General features: G+C 56.3%; 1 protein-coding gene across 1 annotated transcript in view; it reads left to right on the top strand.

Annotated features, from left to right (window-relative positions):
• Positions 1-16,116, top strand: part of MYH11 (myosin heavy chain 11) — a 124,934-nt gene extending 108,818 nt beyond the window's left edge. The window contains exons 34-43 of the mRNA XM_006146566.3: positions 87-299; positions 660-872; positions 1,105-1,266; positions 1,960-2,088; positions 2,371-2,459; positions 2,896-3,019; positions 4,201-4,409; positions 5,700-5,808; positions 5,888-6,060; positions 15,442-16,116. Coding sequence (XP_006146628.1) covers positions 87-299; positions 660-872; positions 1,105-1,266; positions 1,960-2,088; positions 2,371-2,459; positions 2,896-3,019; positions 4,201-4,409; positions 5,700-5,808; positions 5,888-6,060; positions 15,442-15,577 — 1,557 coding nt within the window. The 3' untranslated portion in view covers positions 15,578-16,116. The remainder of the gene's footprint in view (positions 1-86; positions 300-659; positions 873-1,104; positions 1,267-1,959; positions 2,089-2,370; positions 2,460-2,895; positions 3,020-4,200; positions 4,410-5,699; positions 5,809-5,887; positions 6,061-15,441) is intronic.
• Positions 16,117-16,338: the final 222 nt, after the last annotated feature.

Below are 16,338 nucleotides of genomic sequence, written 5' to 3'. Positions count from 1 at the left end.
TCAGCAGGACGCAGGCTTCTCCCCGACTTGTATCATTCAGTGAGCTAAACATTGGAGTCACCTCGGGGTCTTCTGTTGTTTCATAGTTACTGGCCGAGGAGAAAAACATCTCTTCCAAATATGCGGATGAAAGGGACAGAGCCGAGGCGGAAGCCAGGGAAAAGGAAACCAAGGCCTTGTCCCTGGCTCGGGCCCTGGAAGAGGCGTTGGAAGCCAAAGAGGAACTCGAGAGGACCAACAAGATGCTCAAAGCCGAAATGGAAGATCTCGTCAGCTCCAAGGACGATGTGGGCAAGAATGTAAGTGGCTCTTCAGTGTCTTTGCTGGTGCCCCTTCCACCAAGCTGCCCCTGTGCTCTGTCAGCCTATGGGGGCTGGCTTGGGCTTCTCTTTATTACGTAATAACAGGATGGAAGGTGGTTCCTGGGCTGGTGCAAAGATGGAGGGGCTGGGAACAGCAGTGGAGGAAAAAGACTGAGCTCAGGGCTCTGAGTGGAAGGCTCTGGGCGGAGCTCTTAGGGACCGTCTTCACTGCCGGCCATGCACCTGCAGAAAGCATAGGCTGTTCCTGCCCCAGGGAGCTGCCTTTCCCTGGGGAGTTCTTGACCGTCTGCATGAGATCAAGCTTCATGTCAAGGTGCTGCCTGCCCTGCCTTCCAGGTCCATGAGCTGGAGAAGTCCAAGCGGGCCCTGGAGACCCAGATGGAGGAGATGAAGACCCAGCTGGAAGAGCTGGAAGATGAGCTGCAGGCGACGGAAGATGCCAAGCTACGGCTGGAGGTCAACATGCAGGCCCTCAAGGGCCAGTTTGAGAGAGATCTCCAAGCCCGGGATGAGCAGAACGAAGAAAAGAGGCGGCAGCTCCAGAGGCAGGTGAGTTGGGGAGGCGGGAAAAGGGAAGTAGGGCGGCCTCTCTCGTTTCTATCACCCCCATGGATGACTTCATAGAGACAGTTATTTGCAACTGGGGACATGAGGAACCCATCTGGCAGGTGGTCATGCTGGGGAAGGAGCTGTGTGCACCTGGAGCGCCACAGCCTGCTGAGGGAAGGGGCACGGGCCTCCAGGAGGCACCCAGGGGCACACACCTCTCCTTCTCGTTCAGCTTCATGAGTACGAGACGGAACTGGAAGACGAACGAAAGCAACGTGCCCTGGCAGCTGCGGCCAAGAAGAAGCTGGAAGGGGACCTGAAAGACCTGGAGCTTCAGGCTGACTCAGCCATCAAGGGGAGGGAGGAAGCCATCAAGCAGCTTCGGAAACTGCAGGTGAGCGGCCGCCGAAGCTCAGGTTGCAACTGTGGAGGGTGGCTCCCCACAGGCCAGGTCCACCTGACAGGAAGCAGGTCTCCCTCTGCCATCGGTGCCAGCTTAGCAGGGCCCACCTTGCAGGGAGCAGGTCTCCCTCTGCCATCGGTGCCAGCTTAGCAGGGCCCACCTGGCAGGAAGCAGGTCTCCCTCTGCCATCGGTGCCAGCTTAGCAGGGCCCACCTGGCAGCAGCAAGGCAGGGCCCACCTGGCAGAAGGCAGGTCTCCCTCTGCCATCGGTGCCAGCTTAGCAGGGCCCACCTGGCAGGAAGCAGGCCTCCCTCTGCCATCGGTGCCAGCTTAGCAGGGCCCACCTGGCAGGAAGCAGGTCTCCCTCTGCCATCGGTGCCAGCTTAGCAGGCATTCGTCTACCACCACTTAGTTTGTGATGGCTGCTTCCTGCCCTGGATGGGCACATCCTCGGGCACTTGGCCACTGTCCTCGGATCACATCCGGGCTCTGCTTCAACAGTGCATCCAGAACTGTGTCCCAAAACAGCTACTAGCCACCTGAGACCGAGGGCAAGGCCTATGGCACAGGACTTCTCTGTGGCTGACTGCAGAGAATCAAGGGGCTGGGCATGCAGAGAGGAGGTGGGCAGCAGGCCGCGGTGAGCAAGGACGGCTTAGCTGTGCTCTCTATTGGCTCACGCAGGCTCAGATGAAAGACTTCCAGAGAGAGCTGGAAGATGCCCGGGCCTCCAGGGACGAGATCTTCGCCACAGCCAAGGAGAATGAGAAGAAGGCCAAGAGCCTGGAAGCGGACCTCATGCAGCTCCAGGAGGTAGAGACTTCTCTTGCTATGAGGGCCTCAGGCAGGGATGGGGAAGCAGCCCTGGGCAGCCCAGGTGCGTGCACCTCCACACAGGTGGACCCCACATGCCTTTCCCCACTGACGTAGTTGTGGGGCTTCCCCTGAGTGTGCATCAGAGAAGGAACATGCATTTTAGAGGGTGGCTGTAGAGACTGCAGGGCCTGGTGACAGGAGCAAGGTGAACTATCAGGTGGGGTGCAGCCTTTTCCTGAGATAGGATGTCCTCCCCATTCCTGCTTTTTGCTCCCCCAGGATCTAGCCGCAGCCGAGAGGGCCCGCAAACAGGCAGACCTGGAGAAGGAGGAACTGGCCGAAGAGCTGGCCAGCAGCGTGTCTGGAAGGTAGGGAGCCATGCTGGGAGGCACGGGGCCCAGACGCAGAGGACACGGGGGACAGCTCACAGAGGGCATCCTGGACCCCCATGTAATGCTGACAGTGTGAGTGTGACAAGGACAGCTCTGTGGTGCCCAAAGGATTTTTCCCAAAGAGTTCACATCCCTATTTTGGGTGGGGCCAATTTCACTCATTCTGAGTGTCATGGTGGGGACCCGGGGAGGCTGGTCCCTCTCCCAGTCCGGGTTTCACTGACAAGGAACCCGGGTTTGAGTGCTGGCTCCCTGCTTCCTGGCTGTGTGACTTTAGATGAGTCTCCTAATCCTCTGAGCCTCAGTTTCCTCATTAGAGAACGAGGGCAACCCAAGCCATTACACCTCCAGAAGAGGGCATGTCCTAAGCCAGGGGAGGGTGGCGGCGCCAACGTGGCTGCATGTCCCTCAGGAACACGCTTCAGGATGAGAAGCGTCGCTTGGAGGCCCGGATCGCCCAGCTGGAGGAGGAGCTGGAGGAAGAGCAGAGCAACATGGAAGCCATGAGTGACCGCGTCCGCAAGGCCACGCAGCAGGTATGTGGCTGCCTTTGAGCCACGGCGCAGGGCGAGGGCAGCCCCCAGGCCAGGCAGGCCTGCAGCCTAGTTCCAGGAAGCAGTCCCCCCTCCCCCCTCCCCACCCACAGTGCTGCCTCGGCTGATGTTTGTCCTCCACCATCTAGCTTAGTATGGGGGCTGCATCCCTCCGGGCAGGCACTTGGCTCAGCCGTCGGGTCACATCAGACCAGCAGGGCCAGAGCGGATGGCCTTGGATGGCTCCCGTAACAGGGCCCATGTCCCAGCCCAGCACTGGCTCCGTGCTGTGCATCGCAGGCCTATGTGCCAGGCCTAGGGTGAGGGAGCGATGAGACAGGAGAGTAGGGACCCAGGGCGCCCATGTCCCCTCCTGCTGGCGCCACGCCAGCACCCTGCCCGCCATCTTTGGAACTCTTATTCCAGCTGCAGCATCACGTTTGTTGGCCCGTGCACACCTGGCACCTGCACTGACGTGGTGTCCCTGCAGTCAGGGCCTTGGCGTTGACCTCCTGCTCTTCCCCCCCAGCCCCACAGCCTGAGCTTGTTACCGTGACCCTCAGGGGGGTGATGGAGGGTACCCACTCTGTGGTGGTTTCTGGGGACCAATGTGTGACCTGAAGCCCCTCAGTCTGGGGTGGGGACGAGTACAGGGTATGACTGGAGCACAGGGAGGGCAGCACGGGACGGGCCGCACTCTGCCTAGGCTGCGTCTGGAAGAGGCCACTCTTAGACTCAGTCTTTGTTATTAGTGTTTTTTCCTTAACTGTCAGAGGGCTCATGTACTCACTAGAAAGAGACAGAGGGGGAGAGGGAGAAAGCACCCTCTACAACGGGACATGGTCACTCTGCAATCCCCTCTCCTCCGTTTCTCCACTGGGTCAGGATTTTGGGCAGGCTCACACCTGGCATGCTTTTCAAGCTGCCCAGGGCAGGATTTGAGTCACAGTTGGCCCCGTGGGATTCAGGTTCCTGAACCACTAGGCTACAGGGCTGGCCTAAGCCAAGTCATAGAGGATGACCAGGAGTCAGTTGAATAAAGGAGGAGGAGGGAGACCCCAGACCCAGGGACTCGTGCAGAAGCCGACCAAGGCTGCAGACAGCAGGAGGAAGTTCTGGGTGTCTGTGCACAGCCCCCCACTTCCCTGGCTTCTACCCTTCTCCTCCTGCACCCTCCTCCCCAGGCCGAGCAACTCAACAACGAGCTGGCCACGGAGCGCAGCGCAGCCCAGAAGAACGAGAGCGCGCGGCAGCAGCTGGAGCGGCAAAATAAGGAGCTCAGGAGCAAGCTGCAGGAGATGGAGGGGGCAGTCAAGTCCAAGTTCAAGTCCACCATTGCGGCCTTGGAGGCCAAGATCGCACAGCTGGAGGAGCAGGTGGAACAGGAGGCCAGGTACAGAGGGGCCGCCAGAACGGCAATCTCAGTTTGCTTGCTGCTGACCGGCAGGGGGACGGTAGGGTCGGCTGGTCATCACTGAGCGCAACCTGGCTGGTGAAGACAGCACAGGGTTGAAAGCGTAGGACAGCACCAGGCAGAGAGCAAGTTCTTAACACGTGAGCATCGTGTCACGGTGGTCGCTGCAGTCCTTGTGACACTGGCCAGCTTTCCAGGAGCACACGTGGCCTTTCCTAACCTGTCTGCCAGGATATCATTGCTACCAGGTACAGAGTCCGAATCGTCAACCCATTCACGACACAAACGTGGGGAGGCTCCTCTTATGCTCATGGAGCATCTGTGACTGTCAGATTTAAGGAGTCTTTTTTTTTTTTTTAAAGTCTTTTTCTTCTATGAGACAGAGACAGAGAGACAGGAGCTCTCCACAGGGGCCTTATGCCACGATTCACCCCCAGCCTCAGCCAACTTCAGCTAATGGGCTTGTGTACACAGTGTGTTCAGGGGCATCTTGGGACGCGACCCTGGGACCTTCCCACGTGGGTCGGCCTCACAGACACCTATGTCACCACTGTGCCACTGTCTTGACCCAGATCTCAGGCATTGAAAATTCACATATCTCGCGGTCTGCCTGTTTAGGGTGTCCAATTCGGTGGCTTCCAGCACACGCCTATCACCTCGAAGGGAAACCCCACACTCTTTAACCTCTTGTCTTACCTCCCGCCCCTCACCTCCCCATCCCCCACGGCCGTAGGCACCTATGAATTTATTACGTCTTTTGCTGTGGATCTGCCTCTCCTGGACACTTCGTAGCCACGGAATCATACAATATGTGGCCCTGTGACTAATTTTACTTAGTGTGATGTGTTCCAGGTTCATCCATGGTGTAGCAGGCATCAGTGCTTCTATAAAAATTTATTTAACAAATTTCTTGAGAGAGACATTCCCTGTGTCACCAAACCACACTCCCCTACTCACAGCCTTCCAGCCAGCCAGATCATGGACGCGCCCAGCATGTTCAGGTTGACCCAGGACCCAAACCAGGGGCCTCGTGTGTGGCCCTAGCATTACGCAGCAGTGCCCTCCTGGCCTATGCCACCCTTTAGGCATTCCTTCCTTTTCATGGTTGAATACTGTTTCACCATCTGGCTGATCCTTGGGCTGAATCCCAACCTGGGGCTGGGGCAGGGCAAGTGCTCGCAGCAGGGAGATGCTACATCTGGTCGACCCACCACATGCCTGGGGAGCCGTCCCCACCTGAAACTGTCCGCCGCCCCTCTTCTCTCACAGAGACAAACAGGCGGTCGCCAAATCGCTGAAGCAGAAGGACAAGAAACTGAAGGAGGTCCTGCTGCAGGTGGAGGATGAGCGCAAGATGGCAGAGCAGTACAAGGAGCAGGTACCCTGGCCACCTGGCCTCTCCCAGCCCCCTGGGTCACCCACAGGGCCTTCTTGACCCTCTGCCTTCTCCTTGGCAGGCAGAGAAAGGAAACGTCAGGGTCAAGCAACTCAAGAGGCAGCTGGAGGAGGCAGAGGAGGAGTCCCAGCGCATCAATGCCAACCGCAGGAAGCTGCAGCGGGAGCTGGATGAGGCCACAGAGAGCAACGAGGCCATGGGCCGGGAGGTGAACGCGCTCAAGAGCAAGCTCAGGTGAGGAGCCGGGACCTGGGAGGGCCTCGATTCTCAGGCTGGAGAGGAGCCCGGAGGCTGGGGTTCCAGTCAGCCTGTGATGTTGGCCGTGAGTCAACGAATCACTGCAAATTGCCCCGCTATCCCCAAACTCCTCGCCTCCTTCCATGGTCTTCCTGCTTTTCATTCACAACCAAGCACTCCTGGGCCAGGCACTGAAGGAGGACCTGGGTCAGACAGGGCCCCCCCAGGGGGCTTCCCTTCCACTGCCTTTGATAACAGTTTCCAGTCCCACCCTCCTACGGAGGAGCAGCAGGCAGCGTTGCTACCCTGGAACTCTCTCCTTCACCTCTTTCCAGAACGTTCGCTGCTCCTCCTTTCTCTAATTCGGGGTTTCCCAACCTCAGCAGTACTGACCTGTGGGCCAGGTCACCCTGCTGTGGGGACGTCCTGTGTACCAGGGGTTGTTTAACACATCCTCAGCTTCCACCCTAGATGCACGAGCACCCTTCCCCACCCCAGCATCGTGTGACTAAAAACATCTCCAGGGCTGAGAACCCCTGCCCGCACTGAGTAGGGGTGTCTTCTCTGCTGCTGCTGTATCTTGGGGCCTGAAGCGAGGAGGCGTGTTCCTGCTCCTCAGGGTGGCTTCCTCCCCACCCCACCCCCCAGTCTGCTCTGCTGCTCCCTGAAGGACCTGCCCAGGCTTGCCATCTCCACCCCACGACACTCACATTCTTCCCTGTGACTCCAGTATCTGGGGGCGAGGCAGCCTCCCAGTTCCTGAACCCCCCTGTGAGATCACCGCTGTCCGTGGGCGTGACTGTAACCGTGCCCTCCTGATTTGCCGGTTGAGCTTTGAGTCACCTGCCTGCTGCCACCTTCCCTGAGCTCTGTCTTCAGCCCATTGATGTTGTCACCTTTCACACTCCCACTGGCCCTTCGCCCAGCCACGAGCCCAGGGTCAGCCCCCAATCGCCCTCTCGATGTCCCAGGCTCGTTCTGCCAACTTTACTTTGGGTTGTCAAAGCCCAGCCCTGAAGAAGGGCCTCCACCTTCCCCACTGCCGCGGGGCCAAGTGGCTGGAGAACACCCTCCCTCTCAGTGCTGGTCGCTGACACTGAGCGGCCCTCGCCCTCCACCCGGCTCACCCCCCTCACATTGTCCCTAAACTCACTCCGTCTCCCCCGTGGCCTCACACCCGGCTGCTGACCTCTGTTTCCACTAGCTGGGACAGACACATCGTGAGACACACGTGAGCTCCTGCCACCCTCGGCCACCTCCCTCCTGGGTGCCCATTTCTTTCTTCGGGTTTCTGGGCTGATCTGCCTGGCACCAAGGCCGATGCCCCCGTTAGACCCAGCCTTCCTGCCCACTCAAGCTCAGCGCTCTGGAGAGCTTCCCTTCCTCCTTCGCAATGGTTTCCCTGTTGGGTTATTCCACCAGCTGGGAAGCCCTTGGAGCCTAGTCCCTGCCACCCTGTACCACCAAACTCTAGGAGGGAAGCCGTAGTGGCCTCGGTCCCCTCCCCACCAGGTCAGGCCCAGGTGCTCACCTGAGTGAGCAGCAGCAGGTGCCAGAGCCCATCCCCGCCTGCTCTGGACGCCCAGACCCTGCCCTCTGGTTCCCTCTCCCTTCGCCTCCTTGGTAGCTCCTCACCTCAAAACTCACCACCATGGAGCTGCGTGGGGTGCCATCTTGGTTCTCTTTGCCCCTCTAGCTCACTCCCAAGGTGATCTCAACCAGTGGGGTTTGGAGTTCCATCCGCAGATAACGACTTAGCTCTGCAGCCCAGACTTCCTCCTGGACCCCAGACCTGCCTGACCTTCCCACCCGGATGTCTAATAGGCACCACCCCTACCACGCCCCGCCCAAGCCCTGATCAAACCTTGCCACCCCCAAACCAACCCCTCTCACCGTCCTTCCCAGTGACTGGAAGGAGGACGTTGCCAGTTACTCGGACCGCAGGCCTTGGGTTGTTCTGTATTTCCCCTCTCCCTGGTATGCCACATCCATTACGGGGCAAGAGCTGATCAGCTTCCCTTACTCTACTGTACCCCAGAATCCAGCCACTTCTGGCCACCTGGCCCAAGCCCCTTCTCCTCTCATCTGGAAACCTTCGCAGCCTCCTCAGGGCCTCCCTGCCTCCGCACTCTTCCCTGTCTCTTCTGAACATACCAGCCAGAGGGATCCTGTTTTGGTCAGCTCTGTCTGTCCTTTGCTCAGAGCCCTGCCATGGCTTCTAGTCCACTCAGTGCAAGCAACGTCCTTTCCCTGGTTAGACTCACCAGGCTCTCTGTCCGCTGCTCACCGTTACCCTCTTCACTGCCTCGGGCCTTTGTGCCGACTGTTCCCTCTGCCGGGAACTCTCTTCCCCCAGCTTTCCACATAGCTGGTTCCCTCCCCGCCTTCCTCCGGCTCCACACTCAGAAGTCACGGGTGGAAATCTCCACCCTCACGCCCTCAGTCGCCCGCTCCCTTACCTGCGTATTGTCATATAGCCTATTTACTTATTTCAGCTCACTTATGGCATGGCTCCCTCTCGGCCTGTGAGCCCCACGAGCACAAAGGTTTTTTCTGTTTATCCATCCCCAGGGTCCAGGACCACTCCGGGCACCAGGTAAAGCCCGGTCCTCAATTCCTGGGTGTCGTTGCTCCAACCGCCGTTAGTCTCATACCGCCTGTCATATGCCTTAGACTCTTACACACCCGTGGTCGCTGGCGTGACCTTTTCTTTGAAATTGGCCATTTCAATCATACACATGCCTACTTGCAAATAAAACTCGCCACCCCTATGTGTTCAAACCAGCATGGCCCGTGTTGCACAGGGAAATGAAACACTGGGAATACAAAACAACACCGAGTCCCAGCTCCCTGGCCATGAACCGGTGACTGGGCCTGAGGGCCGTCCGCAGTTACGAAGGAAGTGACCACAGCGAGCAGTACCGAAGGCACGCCCTCCGACGTAATCAGAGAATGCCTTTCTCACTGCGCGGCTCATTCCTCAGGGTGTGCCCAGCCGCCATCTGACATCACCTGGAGCAGGGACTCCAGGCGGGGGTGTGGGGACACTGCCCCAGGACCAGGGGAAGGGGTAGGTGAGCAGTTGCTTGAGAGTACCAGCATTTCCGCAAGGGGGAGGGTGTGCAGGTCCCCAACTGATGGGGGACTGAAACCAGACGGACACTCTCAGGGTATAGCAGGGGCCCAGGAACAGCCGCCAGGGTTAAGGAATCAGCAGAAGAGGGGGGTTTGTACCACGAGGAATAAGCCCCCCTCCAGGATGCACTGCCCTGGCAACTGGACACCCCGCCCCTCCTGAGTGGCAGAGTGCGTGTATATTGGGGGGGTGGCACAGTCACCCCTCTGCTTCCTTTTCTTGGGCCCAGTGCTTCCTCTAACACACGCTGAGCATCCCCTAGAGGTTCTGCCGAGATATCTGACCCTTGGGCCATCCGGGCCAGTACTGAGCAAACACCCTCTAGCCCCAGTATGAACAGACACAAGGCGGGCTGAAGACAGGTCGCACCTCGCCTGCCTCTCAGGGTCTTTCAGGTGCATGGAAACCTAGTATTGAGCACAAGAGCTTGGAAAGCGGCTGGGAAGCCTAGCTGGCTACTCAGCGAATAAGGAATTGCAAAGTGAGTTTCACACAGTATGCTGGCCAGAAAAATCCCAACACGAGCCCTCTCTGCAGCCTGACCTGTGACCCCACCCTTTACACACTGCCAGGCACCTCCGACATAAACTGCAAAAGGTTCCCACCTCTGCCTTCTTGCCAGAGGCACAAAAGGGGGTTACAAAGTCTGAGTGATGGTAACTGAGCGAGACGCTGCTGCAGCTTCTGTTCCAGCGCTGGCCTGGGAAACTAGCTGGCTCCGGGGCCTTCCCCTTCCTGAGCAGGTCTGCGATGATGGCATTTGTAGGAGAGTCTTACAAGCAGCTCTCAAGGACATACATGTTCTTTTTAATTTATTAGGTTGTTGGAAAGTCATGGCGTATTTTTCTGTATGTGTGTTTTTTTAATGCAAAAAGCGTGTCATGACTTCCCCAATGACCCGATAAAAGCCTGCTTGTCTTTGTGCATGTAGTTCTTGGCTGCAGGTGCTTTGCTGTGGGCTGACTTGAAAGTGCCTTTAATTATATGATTGATGGAAATACCTTTAATGATGAAAGACGTACTTGAGCAGGCGCTTCCAGATGGCCGATGGTAACCACTGGGGACTCTCTCTCTCTGTTTCAGAGGGCCCCCCCCACAGGAAACTTCGCAGTGACTCACCAGGTATCATGCCTCCAGCTTCGCAGCCCTGTGTGTGGCACTCGGTTTCCATCTCCTTTCTGCCCATCGCACCCCCACCCCCACCTCGTTGGCATTGGCCATGGTGAATTTGCCCTTGCAAATTTCCATGAAATTCCTGCAGAACCCGAAGGCTTAGATATCTTAGTTCGAAACTGTCATTCATCAAAGCCATGATCGATACTAGCAGACCTCGTTCCTTGATGCGTCTGCCTGCCCTTGTCTGCGCAGCACTCAGAATTTATGCTCTGGCATGTGACACGGGACGAACGACCTGGCCGTATCACCGCGTCTTGTGCAATCACCAGCATGGCCCGTGTTGCACAGGGAAATGAAACACTGGGAATACAAAACAACACCGAGTCCCAGCTCCCTGGCCATGAACCGGTGACTGGGCCTGAGGGCCGTCCGCAGTTACGAAGGAAGTGACCACAGCGAGCAGTACCGAAGGCACGCCCTCCGACGTAATCAGAGAATGCCTTTCTCACTGCGCGGCTCATTCCTCAGGGTGTGCCCAGCCGCCATCTGACATCACCTGGAGCAGGGACTCCAGGCGGGGGTGTGGGGACACTGCCCCAGGACCAGGGGAAGGGGTAGGTGAGCAGTTGCTTGAGAGTACCAGCATTTCCGCAAGGGGGAGGGTGTGCAGGTCCCCAACTGATGGGGGACTGAAACCAGACGGACACTCTCAGGGTATAGCAGGGGCCCAGGAACAGCCGCCAGGGTTAAGGAATCAGCAGAAGAGGGGGGTTTGTACCACGAGGAATAAGCCCCCCTCCAGGATGCACTGCCCTGGCAACTGGACACCCCGCCCCTCCTGAGTGGCAGAGTGCGTGTATATTGGGGGGGTGGCACAGTCACCCCTCTGCTTCCTTTTCTTGGGCCCAGTGCTTCCTCTAACACACGCTGAGCATCCCCTAGAGGTTCTGCCGAGATATCTGACCCTTGGGCCATCCGGGCCAGTACTGAGCAAACACCCTCTAGCCCCAGTATGAACAGACACAAGGCGGGCTGAAGACAGGTCGCACCTCGCCTGCCTCTCAGGGTCTTTCAGGTGCATGGAAACCTAGTATTGAGCACAAGAGCTTGGAAAGCGGCTGGGAAGCCTAGCTGGCTACTCAGCGAATAAGGAATTGCAAAGTGAGTTTCACACAGTATGCTGGCCAGAAAAATCCCAACACGAGCCCTCTCTGCAGCCTGACCTGTGACCCCACCCTTTACACACTGCCAGGCACCTCCGACATAAACTGCAAAAGGTTCCCACCTCTGCCTTCTTGCCAGAGGCACAAAAGGGGGTTACAAAGTCTGAGTGATGGTAACTGAGCGAGACGCTGCTGCAGCTTCTGTTCCAGCGCTGGCCTGGGAAACTAGCTGACTCCGGGGCCTTCCCCTTCCTGAGCAGGTCTGCGATGATGGCATTTGTAGGAGAGTCTTACAAGCAGCTCTCAAGGACATACATGTTCTTTTTAATTTATTAGGTTGTTGGAAAGTCATGGCGTATTTTTCTGTATGTGTGTTTTTTTAATGCAAAAAGCATGTCATGACTTCCCCAATGACCCGATAAAAGCCTGCTTGTCTTTGTGCATGTAGTTCTTGGCTGCAGGTGCTTTGCTGTGGGCTGACTTGAAAGTGCCTTTAATTATATGATTGATGGAAATACCTTTAATGATGAAAGACGTACTTGAGCAGGCGCTTCCAGATGGCCGATGGTAACCACTGGGGACTCTCTCTCTCTGTTTCAGAGGGCCCCCCCCACAGGAAACTTCGCAGTGACTCACCAGGTATCATGCCTCCAGCTTCGCAGCCCTGTGTGTGGCACTCGGTTTCCATCTCCTTTCTGCCCATCGCACCCCCACCCCCACCTCGTTGGCATTGGCCATGGTGAATTTGCCCTTGCAAATTTCCATGAAATTCCTGCAGAACCCGAAGGCTTAGATATCTTAGTTCGAAACTGTCATTCATCAAAGCCATGATCGATACTAGCAGACCTCGTTCCTTGATGCGTCTGCCTGCCCTTGTCTGCGCAGCACTCAGAATTTATGCTCTGGCATGTGACACGGGACGAACGACCTGGCCGTATCACCGCGTCTTGTGCAATCTTACAAGCTGTGCGTATTCTGCTTGGGCTTTTCTTCCCTGTGTGCTGAGGGTCACTCCTCCACTGTTAGGGCACTTGGCCGTGCTGTCCGCCCTTGTACGGTAATGACACCCCACTGAGTGACTATGACAGTTTGACAATCTGGGTGCCCTTCTGGAAAACGTACTTGGATCTGGCTGGCGTAGGTCACGAAGGGGCAACACCACGGCTCAGGTTCGTGGGAGCCATAGCCCGGCAACTCCTGCCCATGATGCAGCATTGCAAACTTGGCTGTGAAGGTGACGTGCTCTCATGGGCACGTGCGTTCAGGGGCTGGGAGATGGACACTGAGACTCGAGGAATGACACGGGGCCTTTCCCGAGAGAGAGCAAAGACGCCTCTGCTTCTCTGGGATTCTAACAACTGTGAAATTCGGCAATGGGGGTCCGATTTCTCTCACCCAGGAGAGGCCAGTCAAGCCCTGGCAGTGTCCGTCTTCTCTTCTGGAGACTGCCTGCTTTGCTGTTGCTACTCAGATACTTACAGCGGGGTGAGGTCTTGGTGAGAGCTTCGTGTCAGCTCCGTGGGCAGGAGGAGGGGCAGATAAGCCCCTTTCCTTGGAGCCCATGGGATAGGCCGAATTCTGCATGGCTGATGTACAGGACTCACTAGTCGGAGAGAAACTGAGGCCTTGCAAACGAGCAGGGGACTGGCTTCCCTGTGATGCCTGGTGCACCCACAGTGCCTTAAATAAGTTCAAGTCCATGCCCAGAATCCAAATTCTCCAGGATCAGACCCTTTAAGAAAATCTTTGGAGGGGACCAGCAGTTGGTGCAATGGCTATGTCGTTGGACTCCCATGTAGTCGACTAAGGTTTGAGTCCTGAACCCGGTGGCTTAAACTAATGCCGGGCACGTGTGTGCATGCCCAAGAACCTGAAAGGAGAACAGAAGAGAAGGGATTGCAGTGTGGACACTACCCCCCCGGGGGGTGATTTCTCCCTTTCTCTCTCTTTCTGGTGAGTACATACGCCCGATAGCAAAAACCTCTCCAAAAAAAAATCTTTGGAGAAGTCCCTTACTCTCTGCAACAGACAGAGCTGGTGTCAACCTTTGTCTAGGACTTAAAACCAGTCCCAATGAGAAAGGAGCCTGACGATCAGCTGATGGCATGGTGATTAAAGTGGCTGATCTCATGTGGCCGACTGTGTGGTTCTAGGCATGGATCCAGCAGCTTAAGAAACACGCTGGACACATGTGCATGTGTGCCCAGAATTCTGAAAGAAAATGGAGAAGGGATTGCAGCACGGTCATGCCCTATGGGGGTGCTTTCTTGCTTTCCCCCCATGTCTCTCTCCAATGAGCGCACGTGCCCTGTAGCAAAATTATTTAAAAAGAGCCCAAACCAAAACAGATGGCCTTGCAAGATGGCAGCCAAGAGAGTTCGCGACAACCCATGGCACAATTTACCGCTTAGAGCAAGGGAGCAAGTGTTCTCACTAAGCCCTTCTCGTTAGCAAGAGGCAAAAAGGGAGTGCTTGGAGCCCAGTCCCAGGCTAGCCTGCTGGGGTTTGAGCTGGAGGGTGGCGTGGCAGGAAAACGGCACGGAGTCCGCAAGCTGCACCTCTGCACTTTGCAGCCTGTGCGCTGGGCCCCTCCTCTCCGCCCACATTCTTGCAAGCACCTTGCAAAAGGAAAAACACCTATAATCACTTCTAGAGAGGGGACGGAAGGCTGGTTCCCGGGGATCTGGAAGCCCGGAAGTTTCCCTCTGAAGCAAGTGAAGGTGGCGTAGGTGTCTGTAGAGGGAATGGCACCAACTTCAAGCATTTATTCCTGATTGTGGCACTTGGGGAAGCTTTAGCCTCGGAACCCTGGTGGGTTTTCCTGTCCACTCACCCCAAAGGGACTGCCTTCTCAGTGCTCTCACATCTCACCTCGCGTAGGCCTCCTGTCTCAAGGGTCCTAGTTCTTCTGACTAAAGAACAGGTCACCGGGAGGGCTCGCTCTCACAGCACCTCGCTGGCCTATGCGTGGCAAGGTCGCTTTCCTTACAGGAAGTCTGCTTTCTTCTTACCCGTCCTAAGATGACTTATGTCCTCTGATCCAGCTCAAAGAGGGCCCGATGGCCGGAGCCCACCTCGATGATTGGCTGTGGTGGCCGAAAATACAGTTCAGCATTTCTCCCAGGGGGAGAGGCTGCAAGGGGATCTGTTTCCTCCTCCTTGCCACCCCTTCCTCCCACCCAAAGCTTCACTTCACTTGGCCAGCTCTGTCTGAGATCAGGGCGGGCCTGGGTGACAGTCAGGGAGGGTGTCTGGCAGGACCAGAGAAGGACAGAGGGAGGGAGCCCCCCCAGCTAGCGCTCAGTCTGCCCTCGGCTAACACATATCATGTACCCTCTAGCCAGTGTTCATTGAGCACCTACTTCATGCCATGCAAGGTGCGACAGTGAGCAAAATTGGACACAGTCCCAGCGGTGGGGAACCTGTCCAGATCGGCACCGGCAGGGGCACTGTCTTGCCCATTAGCCAGGGGGCACCCTGTGCCTGTAACTCCTTTCCTCTCAAGGCTGTCCTCATCCATTTTCACCTTCCAACTCAAAACCTATAACCCTCCCCTTTTCTTGTAGGAGACGGACGGGGAAGGGGGAGATGCAGAGGGGGAACACATGGTCTCATTCCTGGGGATGAGTAAAACAGGACACACGGCCCCCCTCCTCTCGCTTGGCTCTTCATCAAAGACTGAAGCACACCAGAACCCTGTGGGTCATCAAATGGCCACGCCAGACTTCTATTTTTAAAGCAGATTGTCTTGCTTTGAATAAACCTGCTTTCTCCCCGTTTCAGCTCATTCAACGTAACCAACCACGTCTTCAGACCGACCAGGGTTTGTCAGACTCTGACCTGAGACTCTGCCTCTCACTTGTTCTGAGTGTGTTTGTTTTCAGCTCCTTATAAAAGCCCGTTCTCCAGCATCAGAGGAGGTCTCTACCAAAGTAACACCTGTTTTCTTATTAAAACCCACAGGCGAGGAAACGAGACTTCTTTTGTTCCTTCTCGAAGGTCTGGAGGAGGACGAAGAGTGATTGAGAATGCGGACGGTTCTGAGGAGGAGATGGACGCTCGAGATGCAGACTTCAACGGAACCAAAGCCAGCGAATGAGCAACTTGCTAGCATTTCACATCGCAGCCGGAACAGAACAGAACAGCAAAGCAACCAGAACCAAGCCAAACCCAGCAGACTGTATTTAGCATCGTCTAAATCCGTTTTCGAATCCCAAACATCACAGACACCCCTCACGTTGAGCATAAAAACCACCACCCTGTGTTCAGGGGATCCATTTAAGTTTTCATGATATACCAGAGGAGGAGAGCCCAACGGGAACACGGAGACACCCTCTCGCTCTATCAATGGATTGCGCAGAGATACTGAGTCTTTAGACAAATGCATGCACGGTAACCAGCCACCGGCAACTTTGTTTACATGAAATGAGAAGGCCACCAAAATGGGGGTTACTGCCTTTCACTCCCGATCCATTCCTGAACCTGTGAGCCCTCCTGCTCCCTGCGCAAGGCCCCGGTTTGAGAAGTCTTTTCCCCTCTCCTGGTTACTGCACCTCCAACACACACAGTTCACCGAGACCAAGTGCCTTCCGTAGTCACGTGAATTACAAAGGAGACACAGTTCCAATGGGTCCGAGCAGGAATTAGTTTTATATGCACCCGACTGTACTTAAGGACACCTTCACTAATAAAAGGTTATAAATCACCAGCATGTAGTCGGCTTTTCTGCTGAGCTATTAAGAAACTTTTTTTTAAGAGAGGTTTTTGTTATAGGGTGTGTGCACTTGCTGGGAAGACAGAGACAGAAAGTGAGAAATCAGCCCCCAGGGGGGATGGCCACGCCACAATCCCTTCTCCTCC

The sequence above is a fragment of the Tupaia chinensis genome, unplaced genomic scaffold (genome assembly GCF_000334495.1).
Source record: "Tupaia chinensis unplaced genomic scaffold, TupChi_1.0 Scaffold000182_1, whole genome shotgun sequence".
In the NCBI taxonomy this organism is placed as follows: Eukaryota; Metazoa; Chordata; class Mammalia; order Scandentia; family Tupaiidae; genus Tupaia; species Tupaia belangeri.
The sequence above is the reverse complement of the archived record's forward strand: the minus strand, read 5'-3'. Positions and strand labels throughout refer to the sequence as shown.